Source organism: Engystomops pustulosus, chromosome 3, assembly GCF_040894005.1.
Source record: "Engystomops pustulosus chromosome 3, aEngPut4.maternal, whole genome shotgun sequence".
In the NCBI taxonomy this organism is placed as follows: domain Eukaryota; kingdom Metazoa; phylum Chordata; class Amphibia; order Anura; family Leptodactylidae; genus Engystomops; species Engystomops pustulosus.
In genome coordinates this window covers 93744888-93766405 of record NC_092413.1, presented here as the reverse complement: position 1 = coordinate 93766405, position 21518 = coordinate 93744888, and the positions used below count along the sequence as shown (strand labels likewise).

At 40.0% G+C, this 21518-nt stretch overlaps 1 protein-coding gene and 1 long non-coding RNA gene across 4 annotated transcripts in view; one reads left to right on the top strand and one right to left on the bottom strand.

The window, feature by feature from the left end:
- Positions 1 to 8388, top strand: part of LOC140121642 (uncharacterized) — a 227560-nt gene extending 219172 nt beyond the window's left edge. The window contains exon 7 of the long non-coding RNA XR_011854143.1: positions 8220 to 8388. This is a non-coding gene — a long non-coding RNA (uncharacterized lncRNA). The remainder of the gene's footprint in view (positions 1 to 8219) is intronic.
- The window catches only part of HBS1L (HBS1 like translational GTPase), a 50162-nt gene that overhangs the window by 28101 nt on the left and 543 nt on the right, over positions 1 to 21518 (bottom strand). The window contains exons 1-5 of one of the 3 annotated variants that reach the window (XM_072141481.1): positions 20999 to 21222; positions 19153 to 19218; positions 14206 to 14331; positions 13939 to 14124; positions 10176 to 12881 (exon numbers count right to left, since the gene is read on the bottom strand). In XM_072141481.1, coding sequence (XP_071997582.1) covers positions 11557 to 12881; positions 13939 to 14124; positions 14206 to 14331; positions 19153 to 19218; positions 20999 to 21041 — 1746 coding nt within the window. In that variant the 5' untranslated portion in view covers positions 21042 to 21222 and the 3' untranslated portion in view covers positions 10176 to 11556. Of the gene's footprint in view, positions 1 to 10175; positions 12882 to 13938; positions 14125 to 14205; positions 14332 to 19152; positions 19219 to 20998; positions 21223 to 21518 lie in introns of those variants that run through there. The other 2 variants (XM_072141479.1, XM_072141480.1) reach the window with 2 other exon arrangements.

Genomic DNA, 21518 nt, shown 5'->3' with positions numbered 1-21518 from the left:
ACTGTACCAATTTAATATATATTTGTGGAGTCAGTCCATTTCATCCAAAGTCTCAGTAATTTTGAAGGCAAGACTAATTATACCTGCCAAATTTCAATGTAGAGCGAGTTTACAGAAAAGAAGATAACATGCGAATCATGCAGAGTTTGGCAATGCAAATGAAAATATGGCTGACCAGCTCTGACCTTAGCACCCAAAGCACTGCTTTTCCTGCTTAAAGGGGTTGTCCGAGTTTAAAAAAAATATATATATATGTGGCCGGGAGTGGGCTGACTAAAATAATAAAGCTGTACTTACCTCCCAGTGCCCTCCCATATCCAGCGCTGCTGTCGCTCCGGTCCGGGCGCCATGCAAACAAACATGGCAGCCGGAGCAGCGCTGGATTCAGCTTCCGGCCGGCCGTGGCCGGATACGCCTATCCGTCCCTATACACAGCATTGTGTATGGGGGCCGGAAGGTTGTCGTGTCCGGCCGGAAGCTGAATCCAGCGCTGCTCCGGCGGCCATGTTTGTTAACTCGGAAAACCCCATTAAATCACTTCCCTCTCCTGTCACCTCAAACAACTGACAGACAAATCTGCTTATTTGATATAGAAGGGCGGTGGGGTAGCAGTGCTCCGAGTGCTGAGGACATGACCTTCATGCACCAAGTATAAAATTGGAATTTCTCTGAAATGGATTTTGGTCAGGAATAATTTCTCTACAACATATTTGCAGATTAGTAAGCCTAGGGGAGGTGGTCTTTAAGCCGTGTCTATATATCAAGTTCTACAAAGAGGGTTGTTTATTAAGCAAACTTGCAGCCCCTTCAGTTAGGAAAAGCATAGGACCCAATCCGATAACATGTCTATTTTCTGTTAGATGCCGGTGAAACTGTGTTACCAAAAATTACTGATTTTTTTTATATACAGGCAGTCCCCGGGTTACATACAAAATAGGGTCTGTAGGTTTGTTCTTAAGTTGAATTTGTATGTAAGTCGGAACTATATATTTTATCATTGTAATCCCAGCCACAACTTTTTTGGTCTCTGTGACAATTGGATTTTAATGTTGGGTTGTCATAAGAATCAGGATTAACACTAAAGCTTCATTACAGACACCTGTGATAACTGTTACAGCTGTTTATTGTAGCCTAGGACTAAAGTACAGTAAGCTACCAATTACCAGAGGTCCGTTTGTAACTAGGGATCGTATGTAAGTCGAGTGTTCTTAAGTAGGGGACCGCCTATATAACCATTAACATATATGTGGCGCATTTTAAAACCACATTATGAAGGGCACTTTACAAGGCATATGTTACATGTATTCATATCTTTATACAAATGAGGTTCTTGGTGCACTAAGGGTGCCACCACACCTATTGCACATCCACAGCGCCATTACACAATGATAAACAGTCCTGAAGTAAGGTCTGTAAAAGATGTGGCGATGTCCGCTGGTTTCTCATTTACATAAAAGCTGGGACAATAATTTGGGAAAATCCCCAGAAAGGCATGCATTTGGTGGGCCAGCATGAAATACTAGAGGAACATAAAACATTAGTGTATAGATATGGCTGCTCACAGTTTATGTATTGAATAGAACTGTGTAAAGATACTGAAAACAAGCTTATTTCGGTACTTGACTGGGGTTTTCCTGACACACTATGAACGTTTACTTGTGAACAGTTTCAATCTGTCTGTACATGATACTCAGAAGACTGCAGCAGAAACATTCAAAGAACATCTGGGTTTTCCAAAGAAGAAAGCATACTGAACACAACACAAATATAAGCTTCAAAACAAGGCCACCTACAATCACAGAGAAAATAAGCTATCACACAACAAACAGCAAAAATGGGCCATGACGGGCTCAGACTAGCCCATTACCTCTGGTGGGCCCCCGCCTCTGCATGAATGGTACATGGCACAGTACATATAACGGTACAAAACACCCATCTTATTTATATATACTGTAGATGCATTGGGTTACATCTAGATGCAGTACAGTTAGATTTAAAAAAAAATGATCTGGACCGCACATCCACACACTATACAATGATATGTAGCCACTAGACTACAGTAACAAATCGATTGCAAGATTTTTAGTTACACTTTGATCAAATTGCCTACTAACCAGCCACATAACGCAGCCTACTGCAAATTAAAACCACATGGTCCAAGTAGGCAGAGAACTGGTGCCAGGAGACGAGCAATGAGGGGACAAAATCCAAGCTAGACCAACATTTACATCGAAAAAGACCTAGACTGTACATACACACATTATACAATGATCTATTGTGACTGTTCTAGTCACCCAATCAGAGCTCAGCTTTCAATTTTATATATTACTGAGGGAAAATTAAAGCTGAGCTATGATCAGTTGCAATGAGCAACTAGAACAATTTTGCTCTCAGACAGATAAATTAAACTACAAAATTTATCTTTCAGATAACGAGTCCCAGCTTTCCCAAATTATGAACTCAAATAGGCATACATTCAATTATTAACCCCTTATCACCGACGCTTGTTTTCAGCTCAATGACCAGACTCGATTTTTCGAATCGGACATGTCTCATGATAATTGGTTAACACTTCGTTATGCTTTAACATATTTTGAGATTGTACTTCATGATAATGGTAAAATTTTAAGTTTCCAGAAAGAAACGCAAAAACTTAAAAATTTGGCAAAATTTCGAAAAAAAAATTCTTCATTTTCAAAGTTTGAAATGTTCTGCATTCCAGACAGGAAGTAAAACTACCCCAAAAGCTACATAACTAACATTTCTGGAATGTCTGCTTTATGTTAGAATGATATTTTATGCATCCTCTCCATTTTCTAGGATGTTATGAGGCTTAGAACTTTAGGTGTGATTTATAAAATTTTCATGAAAATCTACAAAACACAGCTTCCAAGTCACTTTGAAAGGCCTGAATCATAGTAAAACCCCATAAATTACCCCACTATATAAACTACACCCCTCAATGTATGTAAAAAAACTTCTATTAAGTCGATTAACCCTTTTTTTTTCACATGGGTTAAAACAAAATGGAAGCATGATTTAGAAACTTTTGCCTTTTTTTGGAAAATACATTCATTTAGGCTAAAAATGACTCTTTTATAATGACTAAGATGATGAAATGCTCTGCCAAGCTTGATGCCCAATTTCTATCGAGTGTATCGATACCCCATATGTGGTGATAACCTGCTGTATGGGCACACGGCCGGGCATAGGATCAAAGCAGAGCCATTCACAGCAGATTTGTCACATTGTACAAGCTATAAATTAAATTTTTTTGATAATGTGAACATTCGATTCTTATTGACATGAGATACATTGTATAGATAATTCATTTTTGGGGTCTATAGCTTATTCATTAGATTTTATTAACTATTTCAAGGGGATACAAACAAAATTATCCATTTCTATTTTGGATCTTAAGCACTTTTTTTCCCCCGCTCACCGTAAAGGAAAAATAATATTTTATCTTTATTCTCTGGTTCACTAGGATTACGGTGATACAGCATTTATATAGTTTTTGACATCTTTGTTCAATTTTACTGAGCAAAACCAATATTAGAGAAAATCGTACTGTTTTTACTATCAACAACTTTTTAGGGGCATAATTTTTGTATTTTACTGTTGACAGGTCTAGTTGGGGGCTTATTTTTTCCAAAAAGAGTTGTTCTTTTCGGATGTATCCTATAAGAGCACGTAACTTTTTTGATCACTTTTTGGAACATTTTTTGTGAGGAAATTTGAGTAAAAATGGTATATTACAGGAAGTTTTTCGTGGGTTTTTTTTTTAACGTCTTTCACCGCGCGGGTTCAATATTGTTTTAGATTTATAGTACAAATTGATACGGACGCAATGATACCAAATATGTACTTATTTGTGTGTTTTTTGTGTTTTATATACATCATTTGGTTTATATAAGTAATTGGGCTGATTAGGGGACTTTTATTTTTAGTACTTTTTTTTACATTTTCAACTTATTGGCTTGAACAAGCGTTTATCTGATCACTTGTTCAAGCCTTTACCCTGCAATACACTTTACAGCCGGGTCCTGACAGGAGGAGCCGACAGCCTCGGGGCACTCGCCGGACCCCGGGTCTGTGGCAGGAGGGGTCGGATCCCCGGTACGCCCAGAAAGGGGGGGGGGGGGTTTGGCTATGGGTCTCATCCACGGAGGGGACACTTACATGCCGCGGTCATCCTTGACCGTGGCGTGCAAGGGGTTAAACAGCCCGAAACCGGCACCAGCCTGACCCGATATCGCGAAATCTTCTTCTGACGCGGCGCCGTAGAAAGGCGTCGCGTCAGAAGAAATGCCCTTAATGACCGACATAGAATCCTGATAGGGCGGTCATTAAGGGATTAAAAGCTATAATTAGATTATAGATGAATGATACATGCTAGACACCGCTGAGTGCCTGTAAACTAGTTAGACCAATAGAAGCCAATATGGCAGACCTTACAGTCATTAGTTACACTTTTTCCCTATGTCAGACACCTCTTTAGCAAATGGCTCAGAACACAAGTAAGGGACAGGATACATTTGAGTTCAGAACTTCGTTAAGTAGCTTTTTTTTTTTAAATATCATATTGTAAATTAAAGGGGTTGGCCACTTTACCTCATGTTTTTTGTAATGTTAGTGTAAGAGTGAGGGTGCAGTATATTATGTAATTCACCAATCTTTTAAAAGTTCTGCTCTGCTTTCTTGATATATAAATTGAAGCCTCCTTAGTCAGCTATTCCTGTCCATAAAATGGTTGCTGATGGAGGGTCATGTGACTGCCGATTGCTAATCATGTGACCCTGATATGATAACATATCAAGAAAACAGTGCAGAACTTTTAACCCCTCACGGACGCGCAACCCCTTATATTGCAGCAAAGACAGTGGTATAACCGAGATTGGTGCTAGCACCGATCGTGGGTGTTATCCCCGCAATCGCTACCGGCAGCTTCAAAAAGATGGCAGCCCATCTTGCCGAGGATCGTTGCTCCTGTGAAGCCATGGGTCGGCCCATGACAGTCTTGGGTCTTAAGGTCAGCACATTGTAATGAATGAGGAGGAAAATCCTCATATACTGCCATACCATAGTATGGCAGTATATGGTAGGATTGATCAGACAACCTAGGGTTAAAGTACCCTAGGGAGTCTGAAAAATTGTAAAAATAAAAAAAGTTAAAATAATAAAAATACCTAAAAATTTAAAGTCACCCCCATTTCCCTAGAATGGATAAAAAATATACAGTAAAAATCATTAACACATTAGGTATCGCCGCGTCTCAAAAATATAATAACGTTTTTTCACTGCGTTTAACTCCGTAATGGAAATTAGCACTTTGAAAAATATTTAAAAAATTCAATAAAGAGTGATCAAAAGTTTGTACAGTCCTAAAAATGGAAGCAGTGAAAAGTACAAAGTGACAGCACCCAGAGCACCGTACGCCAAAGTATGAAAAAGTTGTTAGTGGCAGAAGATGGCAAAATCAAAAATATTAGTACAGTTATTACAGTTATACAGTTTTAATTTTTGTAAATGTATGAAAACATACACAAAATTTGTTATCGCCGTGATCATACCGACCCAAAGAATAAAGTAGACATGTCTTTCTTGGCGCATTGAAAGCCCACAAGAAAATGCGTTTTTTCACAGCATTTGGATTTTTTTCCCGCTTCCCAGTACACGGCATGGAATATTCAATACCATCACTATGAAGTGCACTATTGTTATGCAGAAAACAAGCCATCACACAGCTCTTTAAATACAAAAGTTATTTTTGAAGGTGGGGAGTGAAAAATGATAGTGAAAAAACAAAAAAGGGCCTGGTCGTTAAGGGGTTATTAGGTGTATATTGGTAAACTACCTAATATCCCACCCCCCCAAACACTAAAAAAAAAAAACAGGAGGTAAATGCCCAACCCCTTTAAGTGAATGTCTGGGTGGATGAAGCAGAAACTAATGAGCCTCATGCAGCGTTCACGCACATCCGAGTGCAGCCACCGGTCGGGGCTGCTCCGGATCCGTGGAGAGAAGTGTACCTACCATTCACCTTCCATCCGAGACGCTGGATGAAAAAAGAACACTTACACTGGAAAGGTAACAACTACCATATTCTACACTTTTGAGCAGTATATCCCCATTTACGGAGCGCAAGATACTACAGTTTTTATGTGATTTCTTATCTTGTTTAAATACCAAGGTAGGAGGTATTTAGTACATCACCAACTAGGCTCAGTTACGCCAGAGAGTACGATTTTCTACACAGACTTTTTAACAGATGCCTCTAACAAATCAGTTTTAAAAAGCGCAAAACTTGCTTTCTGCTAGTGATAGTTTCCGTTTTTCAATATTCATGTTTTTTTTGTATTTCTCTGCTTTGGACACTAGAGGTCGCATTAAAACTTTGGTATTTAAAAGCAGAGCATGTTAGCTCAGAGAAAAAAAAAAGGGATGGATTATAAGGGAAAAAAAAAGCGCAGCCGTTTGCATCCAACTATACGCTCAATAATGGAAGATGTAGATATGGACACTAACAGACACCATTAAAAGTCCATTGAAATCAAAGGGGACAAACTGATCCGTTGGTCATTTGTTATTAACATTAAAAACTGTAATCTGTTAAACTGAACGCAAATATGAAGTGGTCATAAGTAGTTGGTTTAAAAAAATTAAAAATAAAAACACATTCCCTAAGCTTTCTGATATTGTACCTCTCTAAAAAAAAAAACGAATTCACTCAGGACATTGAGAAAAGTGAATATTTAACCCATACAAACAGATTTGCCTTCTTTCAAAGTTACATGCATGAGAATTATGTAGATAAAGAGCACAAAATAACTGTACTTAATACACCAAACTAACATGCCTTGGAAAAAAAAAAAGAATCAAATAGAACAGACCTCAGAGATATTGATCAGTAGATGCTTGTCAATTTAGCAGAATATACTTATAGGCTACTTGATATATTTATACATCTTGAAAGTCTCAGACTTTCCAGTGTGGGCGAGCTGGTAAAACAGAAAATAAAGAATGATACATGCGAATTGTTCACTCTTAACACAATGTTTTCAAGTAAATGAAGCCACATCCTTTGCACGGTAGCCAAAAAGCAAAATACCAATACGGTCAAAAGGCAGAAATCTAAGATGAGCCATACTATTACCATTCCAGAGGGGGAAGTATTCCTAACAATATATGTCCTGTACCGTCAACACATAGAAAAGCATGCAGCTTTCACTTTTCTAATGCTTTCCCTGTACTTTCTAAAGCAGGGATCAAGAACCTTTTTGCCTAATAGAGCAGCCATCAAAAGAGCCACATCTGGCTCCCGAGCCATAGGGTCCCTACCCCTGTTCTAAAAAAACAAAGTGGTACCTTTAAAATTTAACCTACATACTAACCCTAAAAATCCATGACTCTCACAATAACCGTAACCAAGATTATAGAGTAGACCCACACTATTCAGTGTACCTGAACAGGTATTGTATATACTCGAGTATAAGCCGAGACCCCTAATTTTACCACAGAAAACTGGGAAAACCTATTGACTCGAGTATAAGCCGAGGGTGTAGCATACATACAGCCAGCCTGCCCCCCGTGTAGCATACAGCCAGCCTGCCCCCCCCCCCGTGTAGCATACAGCCAGCCTGCCCCCCCCCGTGTAGCATACAGCCAGCCTGCCCCCCCCCCCCCCCCCGTGTAGCATACAGCCAAAAAAATGAAACTTAATACTCACCCTCCGGTGTCCCCGATGTTCATCGCGGCTCCCGATCCCCATCGCGGCTCCCAGCGGTTTCTTCACTCTTCTATCTTCTCTGGCCGGGAGATCGCGCCGGCCGTCGCACACTGTGATGCGAAGGTGTCGCCGCTGATGACGTCATCAGCGGCGACAGCGCTGCATCACAGTGTGCGACGGCCGGCAGATCGCATGGACGCGAGAGAGGATAAAAGACAGAAGAGGAGACACGGGGAGCCCCAACGAACATCGGGGACACCGGAGGGCGAGTATTAATTTTTTCTTTTTATCATTGACTCGTGTATAAGCCGAGGCTTACCTAGTCCCAGGAGGGACCTAGAAGGTGCGATGCCTTCTTTGCACATAATACAACACATATAATAAAGCGCAATACTAATGTTAGTCTGTCAGCATCATCACAATTTCTTGAAATTGTGATGATGCTGGCTGAATTGAGGTTGAATTTTTAATGGCACCCCTTTTGGTGTAGATATGTGAATATACGTGGAAACTTCCTTGGCCACTGATGTGCCACCCAATGAGGACGTAGAAGATACTTCCTTGGCGTTAAAAAGGTTAATTCATCTGATGTCACGCACACCGATTTAGTTGAGGCACTGCAAATCAGAATTCTTCTGACTATTCTCTCTCTCTTCAGGTGAGCAAGTATGTACAAATACTTACGTACAAATTTGTTGCAACGAATTGGATATTAGCTATAACTATGGTTACAGAAATAAACCCTTTTTATAGTGTTTATGTCCCATGCTGAAAAAAAAAATTACTCCAACGCACATTAAGGAGTTTTTTTTTCACCTCAATTTGACTTTACAAAAATGAAAATTATTAACTAAAAACAACATGTGTTTTCAGGGTATTATGAAGAGGTTTAAATAAGGAAGTGCTCTCTATGTTACACTTTTATTAATTATAATCGGCATACACAAGCACCAACACATTTGGTTAAAAAAATAATCTAAACCATTAAAAATGTTATGAAGGAACAAAAGCAAATATTCTGACAAAAGATGGTAAAGTTTTTCGAACACAAGTTAAAAAGCGATTTTGCACAACTGAATATTTTACATCCTGTACATGTTGTCATATATATTTATAAAAAACAAATTCCATGCAGGTAAAGCATATGAAAGCATAAGGGATATATACAGACATGGCAGATTTGTTTCAGAAATGTGTGAAACATTTCCGTATGTGGGACAGACATTTCTGAAACATGGCTAGCGCTTGCTATTAATTATAAAAGCCTACATTTCATAAATTGAATATTTGCAAAAATATGAAAAAAACTGGACACATTAAAAAAAAAGTCTTTCAAAAAGCATTGTAACTATATCAACATATGTGTATCAATATATTATGTACTGTGCCAGGTTTTACTGCAAGCTGATTTGTAAGGAAAGCAAAGCATTTGATACAAATACTAATACTGAATACAAAACTTGTTTTGTGTGATAGGCACCAAAAGAGTCAGTAATAAAATGATAGGAGTTGGTACACTACCTATAAAAAACACTCACCACAACTAAATGTAGAATTGTGCAGAGCTCTATATGAGACCCCCAAACACCTCATTTGGGAGAAAAATCTGGTTTTATATGTATGCAAAATGAACTTGAATGATGCTGCAGGGTAATGGCCATGCAAACTAGTGCACCCGTCGTTATCTTTCTATGCTTCCAATCCAAAAACCTGCACCGGCCATATGTACAATCGGGGAGATCTATCAATAGGCAGCTCCTTGAGACAATTCTTTGTTTTTGGAGTTCCGCTGCTCATCACATTCATTAAGGAGGCTTTGGCCCTTTAAAGGGGACCTACCACCACGATTCTACCTCTAAAGGTAGAACGGGTGGTAGGTGGATAAATGGGACGCAAGGATAGCCCTTTTTGGGCTAATCCTTACGTCCCGGCTATCCTTTTGTAAACTTTAATCAGTTGATATGCTAATTTAATTAAGCGGCTACTGGGGCGTGGAGTAGCCGGACATGAGGCTACTAGTCGCGGCTACTCCACGCCCCAGTAGCCTTGTTACTCCGCCTACCGGGTAATCTTCGGCGCGCAGCTCCTCGTAGCTGCGCGCCCTCGTGCGAATATCCTGCGTTCTGCGCATGCGCAGGACGCAGGCCTACGGGTGCGCGGCCGTAGCTCCAAGGCCGGCGCTACTGCGCATGCGCAGACGCCGGGTGCTCGGTCACCTCGTAGCTGCGCGCCGAAGATTACATGGTAGGCGGAGTAACGCGGCTACTGGGGCGTGGAGTAGCCGCGACTAGTAGCCTCATGTCCGGCTACTCCACGCCCCAGTAGCCGCTTAATTAAATTAGCATATCAACTGATTAAAGTTTACAAAAGGATAGCCGGGACGTAAGGATTAGCCCAAAAAGGGCTATCCTTACGTCCCATTTAATCACCTACCACCCGTTCTACCTTTAGAGGTAGAATTGTGGTGGTAGGTCCCCTTTAATGTTCTTATGCTCTTTAGGTTTCCGGGATTTTTCTTTCAAAAAGGCCCAAAATGCACAAAAAGTTGCAGCATATACACCACCAGGGGTTGGAGTGACTTTGTGACTTTTTTAAAACGCTGCAAGTCAAGAATCTGGCTTTGCTCACCTTTGCACTATCAGTAGGTCTAGGTTTACGCCAGTATAGTGAAGTGGCGGGAACAAACCTGTGCGACTTTTGAGCAATGAAAAGTGGCAAAAAACCTCTATGCAACTTTTCTGTAACTTTTATATACATTACAAAAGCCCAATAAAAACAATTATAAATCTCTCCCATTTTTGCGGAAAACAGATGTACCAGCAGACATGGCCTCATTTGTATAAATATAAAACTAGAGTTTTCTTTAAAATAGCAGATCACTAGAAAACTAGGAAAGGTTTGGCTGGAAATCTTATACAAAGAGTGTGATGGCTGATATGGGACATGTAGACTCTCTTAAATAAGGAATCTGGGTAAATTGTAAAAAATAGAGAGAATCTCCTTTATGGCCCAAAGAAGCAGATTAAAAACAAAAAGGTTTTTAAGGGAACCCGTGACTATATTTTACCACGTTAAAGGAGTTTGTTAAATGCAAATTGGAATGGATACAAAATGTATATTGGAAAATTGTATAACTTTTCATTACACAAGCAATATCAATTATATGCTGAAACTACTAGCCCCCTCAGGAAAAGTCCTTTCTAGAAGTCCTCCTTTTGAAATTACACCATTACCACCTATATAAAAATCTCCTCCAAGTCATGTGAAATTTAGTATATTTGCCTGGTTTTGTTTTTAAGCCAAATGAGTGAAATTCCATGTAAAAGAGGAAAATCTGAGTGGGCTAGTAGTCTAATGGGGAAAAATCTGGTGATAGGACTGCACATATTCCTTTATAGAGAACCCATCAGTGGGTAGCATGTTATAGACTGATAAATAGCTGTGCAGGAAAAGATCTAGAACAATTTATGCAAATAATTTAATCTCTACTTATTAACATAACCTAAGGTTATCAAGCGGAAAGATTCCAATCATTTTAGGCTTTGCCGAATGTCTTTTCATATTCTTATAGATCTGCTCTATATCATCCTGAACAGCATTTCCCAGTTGACAAGTTTACGTAATGATAGGGAACATCCAAAACATTTGGGATTGAGAATCCTAGATCTTTAAGTCTTAAAAATTGTTGGGTATAATGAAATATAAAACAAAATTTCTAAAATAGAACTAAATATTGATCTTCATTTATCCCAATTGTACACACATTCCAAAAAAATATCATTGTAAAAAAGGGGCTAAACATCTATGTTAAGAGGCACTTTACTTGACTATCTCATAAAAGCTTTCTTCTGACTCTTTTTCACAAGGTCATCAGGGGAGGGAGTCTGGAAATCAAAAGGTATGATCTCTGGTTCATGCAGGTCATCTGGCAGCTTTGACTCCCTATTTTGACAGCCTGGCAGTTCATTAACTGAAAAAGGTTTCCTTAATGCTTTTGGAATGTAAGTAAAACACAAACTTAATGCAAATGTGGAAGGTTTGGCTTTCAATGACCTAACCCAATGGCCTGGTTTCTTCCGATTTTTAGAAGCTGGGACTTTCACAGAACGTATACATTTGTCGCCGGAGGGCTTTTGTTCTTCTAGGTCATGGGCAGGAAGTTGAGTATTAAGATCTGAAGTAATGAGACCCCCAAGAGGCTCACTAATGAGAAAGCGGAGATCAATGTTGCTATCAGTCTCAGTGAGGGTCACCCCACTGGAATGGAACACATTGTGGAGCTCATCATGAGGTTTGTTACTAGCTTCAGCAATGAGATCAGACAGGGAAATGTGGAAGTCACTACTGTCAGTGTTGTGAGAAACGGCGAGGGATGACAGAGACGTTGACAGTGATTGTATATCCATTGCTGCATTACACCCATCAGATAACTGAGACAAAGGAACTAAAGATGCAGACTGTGAGTCTATATTACACCAATTCTTCTGAGGAGATTCAAGCACAAGATCTTGGACAGGGTTCCTTTCCTTGTGCTCCTGGATCAGATCAGCTAGAGATGGACTTCCATACTTTGGTACAGACAAGTTTTCTCCATCAGAGGACATACTATCCTCAGAATACAAGACTGAACTTAGGCTTCCAAATAAAGGGACCTTTTCAGTCAAAATGTGATTTTGTGGCACAGCATTTCTGGGGAAGGAAACTACTTGGGAGCTGTTTAAGTCACCGAGAGCCATGTCTTTAGCCTTTTCTTTACTTACTGATGTACTAAAATTACCTAGTCTTATCAAATCAGGAATCTGCCCTACATCCTTACAACAGTGTGTGGGCTCAGAAAGATCCAAGTCACTCAAGGTACCAGGTGAAGGATTCATTAAATCCAGTAGGCTCATTGTAGACAATGCTACAGGATTTCCACCGCCAGAGCTCTGCTGTGAGCTTTCATTTATGAGCGCAGATAAGGACAAAGTGGGAGTGAAATCGGGTAAAATATTCTCCCCATTACTTCCTAGAGGATCATGGGAAGAAATGTTACTCAGTGACTGTCTGTTGGCTAAGTTACTGAAGCCTAACTCTGGACTGTCAGAATACTTTGGTATAGAGGATAAAGGCTGGTTATTAGAAGTATGCTGTAAAGAGGTAAATAAGGCTTCTTACCTTACCATGGCCAATAATATTCAGGTTGTCAAAAAGACACAATCCACACGCAAAGTCAGAAGGAACAATGAAAAAAGTAAAAAGGAACAAAAAGGCATTTATTTGCTAAATGTCACAATAAAATGATCGTACAAAGAAAGTTCTTCAACATAAAAAAAGTCACACAGCCTTCTTATATAGCGCACAATAACACCCTAATGATGTTAATCTCAATTATATATCAGGTTGTCATGAAAAGTCCCCACAAAGTAATAAATCAGTGACACTGCATAACAATTGTTTACTGGCAAACAACTATTAGTAGCTCTACTATAAAATCAGAATGCCAGAATAATACAAGTAAATTAAAAAAAATAAACATATTAGAAGCTTTCATCACTGGGGATTAAGGTGTGAAGAATAAATCAGAGGAGCATCTAGCCAAGTGCTCTGCCCTTACATTTACTCTCCTATCAGAGATGTGGACCAATTCACAGAATGTCCATGAACTACTTGTTACTTGTCTCATTTAAAGGGAACCTGTCACACTAACATGTTCCCACAGACAGTAGATAGCTTATGCCCAAACAGTTTTTATAATAATTCTCCCATTAGTGGTTAAAAAAAATTACTTTTTTTAATGAAAGTTTACCTGGCTCCCTGCCAGCTAGTGTCCTATGTTCCTGGGGAGTGTTCAGCACGGAGCAGAATTCCCTTCCTCCATCCTTTGAAAAATGCTCATATGAGAGTTATAAAGAAAAAAAAAACCCTCTGCCCCCCATCACCTCATGCCAGCACATCTCCACTGGGGGCAAAGAGTGACTGGGAGTGTTTTTTTTTTTTTTTTTTTCCCAAACACACAGATGAAGGCCGGGTAAGGAACTCCGTGCTGATTAATCCCCAGGGACACAGTCTGTCAGGGAGCCACAGAAAACTTTAACAAAACATTAGTTATGGGTCCACTAACCAGCTTATTACACCCTTCCCCAGCAGTGTGGTCAGCCCATAACAAAGAAGTCTGTATGATCTGGTGTAGAAAAGTCAAACCCTCTCTAGCTAGAACACAAATATACCTTTTCTTTCAGATGCAGTGGCCTCTTGGGTCCCAGACTTCTTTGTGTTGCTCTCCTGCTTGAAGATTTGGTCCAGGGCCTTGGCAGCATCAAAGCCACATTGCAATACTGCATCTGTCATGATTTGCTCTGATACAGATTCTCCAAGGACTTCTCTCATTTGATCAAGACATGAAAACAAGCGAGCTGCAAGTTACACAAAAAAAATGTTTAAATTCTTCTCAGAACATGCAAAGTGTGAGGATATGAGAAATGAGCCCATATTACCTTGATCAATAGGACTCAAGGCAGTAGAGGGAGCTCTGGATTTGTCATCGTCTTCATCTTCCTCCTCTTCCAAAGGTTCAGAAAAGCTTTGATGTCTGCCTCTTTTAGAATATATGAACTGAGCAGCTGCAAAAAAGAAGAAAAGGTTCTCGCATTACAAGAGGATCTGTGGAGTGTGCAAGCCAAATTTCTAACTAACTCGTCAATTTCCTCAACTCAACCAAAACGGTCATCAACTCCACAGTTTGGTTTCCTGGTCACTAGCAGTTCTAAGATAAGTGCACACATTTTTCCCAATGCGAATTCCATAACAGATGGAAGCATTCATTGGTATTATTTACCTGCTCTGGGGGTCTCCCCATTATTATACTTGTCTGCTCTGGGGTCTCTGGGGGCACTTCTGTGCCTGGGCTCTGCATTTTTCCTTTTACATTAGTTATGCACTGCACCAGAGGATGATGAAATCACTATTCTCCCTGCCAGGCAGAATAATCAATTGATCCCTCATACAATAAATTGCAGGACTTCTGTACTACAAGGTATGTGGCCTCATAGGGCACCATACATGGCAGATTTGGAGGTCTTGGTTTTAAAATGGGCCGCTAATTTGGATGATCTATTATACTATGTCCCTAACCAGTTAAACAGAAAAATACATACAATGCAAAAATAACAGTTTGATAAAAATAAAAAAGGGTAAAAAAAAATAAATAAATAAAAATAAAAAACAACAACAACATAACTCTAAGGCTGGATTCACACAGCAGCATCGGCACAGCGCCACATGCCGTGAAAAGATAGGACACATCCTATTTTTTTCACAGGGTACAAAGCCAAAACGTGTGCTGCATCGTACCGCTCCCTACAGGAGCCGTGCGCCCATTGCCGTCTATGGTGGACGTATATCGGCCATATATACGTCCACCATGCGGCAGTGTGAATGTAGCCTTACATAAGTTGCCTATGTGCCTTTATCCCTTAAGGACATAACCAGTTTTTAGCTTAAAGCTCAGCCACATTTTTTGGATTCTGACTTGCGTCGCTTTATATGGTTATAACTTTTGAACACTGTTACTTATCAAAACGATTATGAAATAGTTTTTTCCTCACATGTTGTACTTCATTTTAGTGGCAAATTTTGGCATTCAAGTTTTGAGTTTACTTACAAAGAAAAAATTTTTTGAAAAATTTGCCATTTTCAAAAATCAAAATCATTGCATGTTCAGGCAAACAGATTCACCACCTAAATAACATTTCCCATATGTCTGATTTACATTTTCCTAATTTTTGAAATGTCTGAATAAAATATTTTGATGTCAAGCGGCTTACAAATCGAATATCGATTTTTCCAAATTTACTATTTGGGGGATAAATACTGTTTTGAATGAAATTTGAAATATTTAGCATTAAAACCACCCTACGTAATCAACCCATTTTCAGATCTGCCCCCCTCAAACTATCAGAAACAGCTTTTAGGAAGATTGTTAACCCCTTGTGAAATTTAGAATGGTCAAATTTGGTCGGTTATATGTTCATTTAGCCCTGAAATTTACACATTTTCAAAAGATAAAAAGAGAAAACCCATCTTAAAATTTGTTATGCAGAGTACAGAGATCCCCTAACATGTGCAGCTGCCAGGATTTTACTTTTCTTACTGGCTTTTTGTAGGCTATAAAATGTTAGTTTTTTCATTATTTGGGCCCAGTGAGAATTTTTTTTTGCGGGATTAGATGCTTTTTCCAGTGTTACCATTTTGGGGTTGGTATCCCCCTATAGTTTATGAAATTTTATTCTATGGGTTGTTTTCGGACGCAGTGATTTTTTTTTTACCATATTACTAGTTCCAGCATGGGACATGAGCACGCAATCATCTGATAATACCCTGCAATACTGATGCAGAGACCCCTTAAATGCTGTGGTCAGCACGACCATGATATTTAAAATGCCTGTAAGGGATCGGAGCACACTCTGACCATGGGCGTTACACTGGGATGTCAGCTCTTAGTTACAGCTGGCACCCAGTGTATCTCGAGCTGACCCGGCATCAGCTCAATGTGCGTTATATGGGAAGCAGAGCGCTAAGGGGTTAATAACAATCCCTAAATGTTCAACAATTCACAATGGTCATCAGGCATTGCCTGCATTTTTTGTTTCCTGTGTCATGTGTCTCCATGTCCCCTGTCTCCACAATGCATTTAGACATTTTTTAAGAAGATGAATTAAACATGAATTTTTAACAGATTGAATACTTTGTTTACCTGAGCTGGACTCCACTTGCCTTCTTTTATGTGAAACGCCAATAACTACAATAATACTGCCCCCTATGTACAAGAATATAACTACTATAATACTGCTCCCTATGTACAAGAATATAACTACTATAATACTGCCCCCTATGTACAAGAATATAACAACTATAATACTGCCCTCTATGTACAAGAATATAACTACTATAATACTGCCCCCTATGTACAAGAATATAACTACTATAATACTGCCCCTATGTACAAGAATATAACTACTATAATACTGCCCCTATGTACAAGAATATAACTACTATAATACTGCCCCTATGTATGGGAATATAACTACTATAATTCTACCCCTATGTACAGGAATATAACTACTATAATACTGCCCCCTATGTACAAGAATATAACAACTATAATACTGCCCTCTATGTACAAGAATATAACTACTATAATACTGCCCCCTATGTACAAGAATATAACTACTATAATGCTGCCCCTATGTACAAGAATATAACTACTATAATACTGCCCCTATGTACAAGAATATAACTACTATAATACTGCCCCTATGTATGGGAATATAACTACTATAATTCTACCCCTATGTACAGGAATATAACTACTATAATACTGCCCCCATGTACAAGAATATAACTACTATAATACTGCCCCCATGTACAAGAATATAACTACTATAATACTGCCCCCATGTACAAGTATATAACTACTATAATACTGCCCCTATGTATGGGAATATAACTACTATAATACTGCCCCTATGTACAAGAATATAACTACTATAATACTGCCCCTATGTATGGGAATATAACTACTATAATTCTACCCCTATGTACAGGAATATAACTACTATAATACTGCCCCTATGTACAAGAATATAACTACTATAATACTGCCCCTATGTATGGGAATATAACTACTATAATACTACCCCTATGTACAGGAATATGGGGTAGTATGCTATATAACACCACCACAAGATAATCAAAGTCAGATCATATGGGGTCTGACACGCCGCCCTCCCCTTCTGAAAACCAGCGTCCTACAACTGAAATAATACTGAATGTAGCTGGAAATACAGCTCTTTCCTTGCATAGCGATCAGCACTGGGAACTGCAGCTCAGTTGCTATTAACTGCTGGTATCCGCTTAATGACGAGAGTCCAGTGTGTGGGACTCCTGCTCATCAGAGAATCATGATGACAAGTCAACAATATTAAGCCAGAAACCACATTTAACTGGTTCAAATATGCTAAAATTTCCAGTCTGCCAAGCGCCTTGGAAAAGTCATAGTATACAGCAATTGAAAGTTATAACAACATTTTCACCATAATGTGTATAAAGCTAGTGCTGTCAAAAAAATAAATAAATAATTAGATTAGGCAAAACTTCCATGAGAAACAGCATACACAGACAACCGCCACCCCATTGTCCAAAATATACTGACTGTCACACAGGCTAAGCAAATACAATGGAGACTGTAAAGTGTCATCTTTTTAACTTTACATGAGCAGTGACAGGGAGCGCAGTGGGTGGCGACTATGCTCCATTACACATCTTGAAAAAACCTGCAGAAGCAGCAGCCTGCTTTATTGCTGTTTTTTACATTTTCTCCTGTTATTCTCTGAAATAGATCATTAATACAGCAACATTATAACAGTGAATTAGAGAATGTGTTATTTTGTTGTGTTGAGTACATATAAGAAACCTGTCTCCTTGGGAATACCCCTTTAAGACTGCCACAGGCTTTGGTCTTTATGAAATTTATAGCCCCAACATGTCTGGAATTCACTTTCTACATATAGTCCTAGGATCACCTTCTTGGGGCAAGGATGATGCTTCCCTACTGCCTGCTTTCAATCTGCTTTTTCGGGACTCTTTGGAGAACCTACAAAAGGCCTGAAATGGCCAGATGTATAAGGATTACATGGGTGAAGGCCCTTCCCAGCATAAAATTTGGTGGTTGGTTTGGGTGGTCATGGGCCACAGTCTTCCACCCAAACTGCCTAGTTCATAATGCACTACTCTGTGGCAAGTCAACCTCAGCACTGACATAAAGCCTTTGCTTTACGAGAACTGCCTAGTGACACCTCTGCGTGGGAAGTCTTAAAGTGGGGAAGATGGCCTTTACCGCTGACCTCCAAACTTCTATGACAACCAATTTGCACATTAATTCAAAGTTGTTTTCTTGAATGATACCACCGCACTGGGTAATATAAGGAACATAATATGGAAGTTGTTGATCTGCTTAAAAGGGTACTGGTAGTGATTTATAAGGATAATTTCTTCTTAAATCCCTTTAAAGGAAATCTACCATCAAAGTCAATCTTTGATTGATAAACTAGGGGCACTTACTCATAGATCCAAGCACAGTGACTGGTAATCTTTTTATATTTGTTATCCATGAAGGAATGTGTGTGTGTTACAGAAACTCTGTGCTCTGGATTCACAAGTTGCTGTTACACTGCAGTAGCATATCTCAGTCTCACCATCCAACCTGAGCTAATCTCGACAGCATTGAGCACACAGTGGAAAGGGAAAGTGCTCCTTCATAATCTAACAGCCTGTGAATCTGCAGCACAGTGCTTGGATCTATGAGTGCCCCTGGCTTATCATGATGGATTTTAGAGGTAGATTTTCTTAAATGAAATATCTGAACTCAGAATAAGAATGAATACCTGTTGCCGGTGAGATACCATAGTCATCTTCTACTGAGTGGCTATACATGTCATCATCATCAAAATCTGCAAAAAAAAAAAAAAAAACTATTAAACTATTTTCAGGCTACGACTAGTTGAAGCAGAAGTGAAATGAACTAATGCCGTTATTAAAGCAGATTCACAAACATTAACATTCTCACATCCAATCTTACTTTGAGGAGCAGCACAACTTGTAGGCCTACTGTAGAGGGGTGTAGCCCATTCCTGTACCTAATGGTTTACCTTCCCAATCTAATGGACATACACAAGGCATACATAGTTAAGACATTGTTACACTTTGGGCCCATACAACCAGTCATCGCGCTGCCAAAGTAAACTTGTTTTTAGGTCATGCTGTCTGGTGGTAGTATTTAAAGAGGTCGTACGGGGTTGCTATCTTGAGAAATGGTTCCATTTTGGAACTGGACTTGAACCTGGTTTGGCCACTTTTCCCCATTTGTATGGGGTTTCAATGACAGGTGATTTATAGAAAAAGAAAACATCTAGATGGGGCTTTCACAACTAAGCTTGTGGAATACCTAGTAGATGCCACAGAACTCTGGGACTGGACCAAGTAGATGGTAATTCTTTAAGCTGTGCCCATGTGAAAGGCAAGGAAATGTAATGCATGGGTTATCATTATTTCCTGGCTCCTTTGCATATGAACTTTCTGAGCAACTGTGGCTCTAACACTCCAATGTTGTCTTGAACGAGGAACAATAGATCCATGGTGCTGCTGCGAGTACAAGCTGGTCTGAATACAGCTTGAAAATAAACCCAAACACAGTGTCGGAGTGGAGGAGGTATACAGTATTCTCATATATACTGGGCTTCATCATCCTGTTAGATCCTTACCATATTAGATTTCACAGGCACCTCAGAATACAGGGCCAGGGCAGGTGTAATAATAAGGCATGCTTACCGCACACAACTGCTTATGCTATTGTTACTGTTCTATGCGGCCATGGTCGTGCCTGGGAATGCAGCCAACGCAAAGGCCGAGTTACCTGGCCCAAAACTAAACTTGTCATATAACTACATACTAGGGCCACAAACTATGGTCTCGTGGTAAATTATTGCAGTCCGTGTCATCAAGGTGCAAGCCATTTCTGAGCGGTTTGTCCGCAAAAACTATCCATGTGTCTCCATATGTCATTTGTTTTTGCAGATCAACAGAAAAAAAAAAAAAAAAACCATCGTGAGGGGTCACATGAAGGTGTTACCTATAAGCTGATCAGCAAATACGAACAGCACACAGATAATACCCGCATTATTACCAAAAACAAGCCCAAGAATAGGACACAGGCCGCATACACACTAATGTGCACACAGCAGCGCTCACTCCCCCTACCCTCCATAAACAGCCGAGCAGCAGAATATATGCCATGTGCCGCACTGTGGTCCAGTGACATAGACCTCTATGGGGGCCATGATCCAGTCACCAACTTTTACAGCCAGATCGAAGCCCCCATAACAGTTGTGTGCTTGAGGCCTAAATGTGTGTTGCCCACTTATCACAGATCATTGCTCTGAAGGTGCCAGTTATGTGAACCTTCTGGCAGGCAACTATGATATGGGGCTACACCGCAGCACAGCCTCTTTCTCATATATGTAACATAGAGGAGCTGCTGTCAGAGGGTGTTTTGTACACTCCAGGCAGTGGCTGATAACAGATAACAGCAGCACAGCACATTGATGACGCGCTTGAGGAGATGGCCATGAAGCAGCCGGTGGCAGCAGAGAGCCGTGACCTGTAACATAAGGGGGAAGGCCGCACAACACATGGGCACAATCCGATGCTCCTCCCACCCGCCCGGTCTCTCACCGTCATCATAGTTGTACCCGCGCACATTGCGGTGCCTGGCCATGACGGTGCCGCTCTCTGCTTTCTGTCTACCCTCACCACCTGCACATCTTTTGCTTAAACCGGACTGGCGCTGCAACTATGACACGACACACAACGTCACCGTGTGTGTCCGCAGCGTGCGATACACGCCTGCTGCTAGAGGTCGAGATGTTCATGACACGTTCACAGACGTGTTTTTTTTACCCTTCCTCTGTAGTTATAGTGTGGAAGCCATTTTATCGAAGACCGCTGCTGGGTACAGTGGAAGACAGTAGAAGGCCGTGAGTTTGTCGATCACACGTAGTTTCAAAATAAAAATTTTAAACCAACTTTATCAAGCGAGCAGGGTAATGTTTCTAGTAAATAGTCATCACTTCCCAGGGGACATTTACAGCAATGTGACCAAGCGTTCTGTGTTTACACATCCACATGTCTGGGGTTTTCTTTTTAGCATTAACCTGATTTTACCTGTTGCATTGTAAAAGCTGTCCCCTGTCTC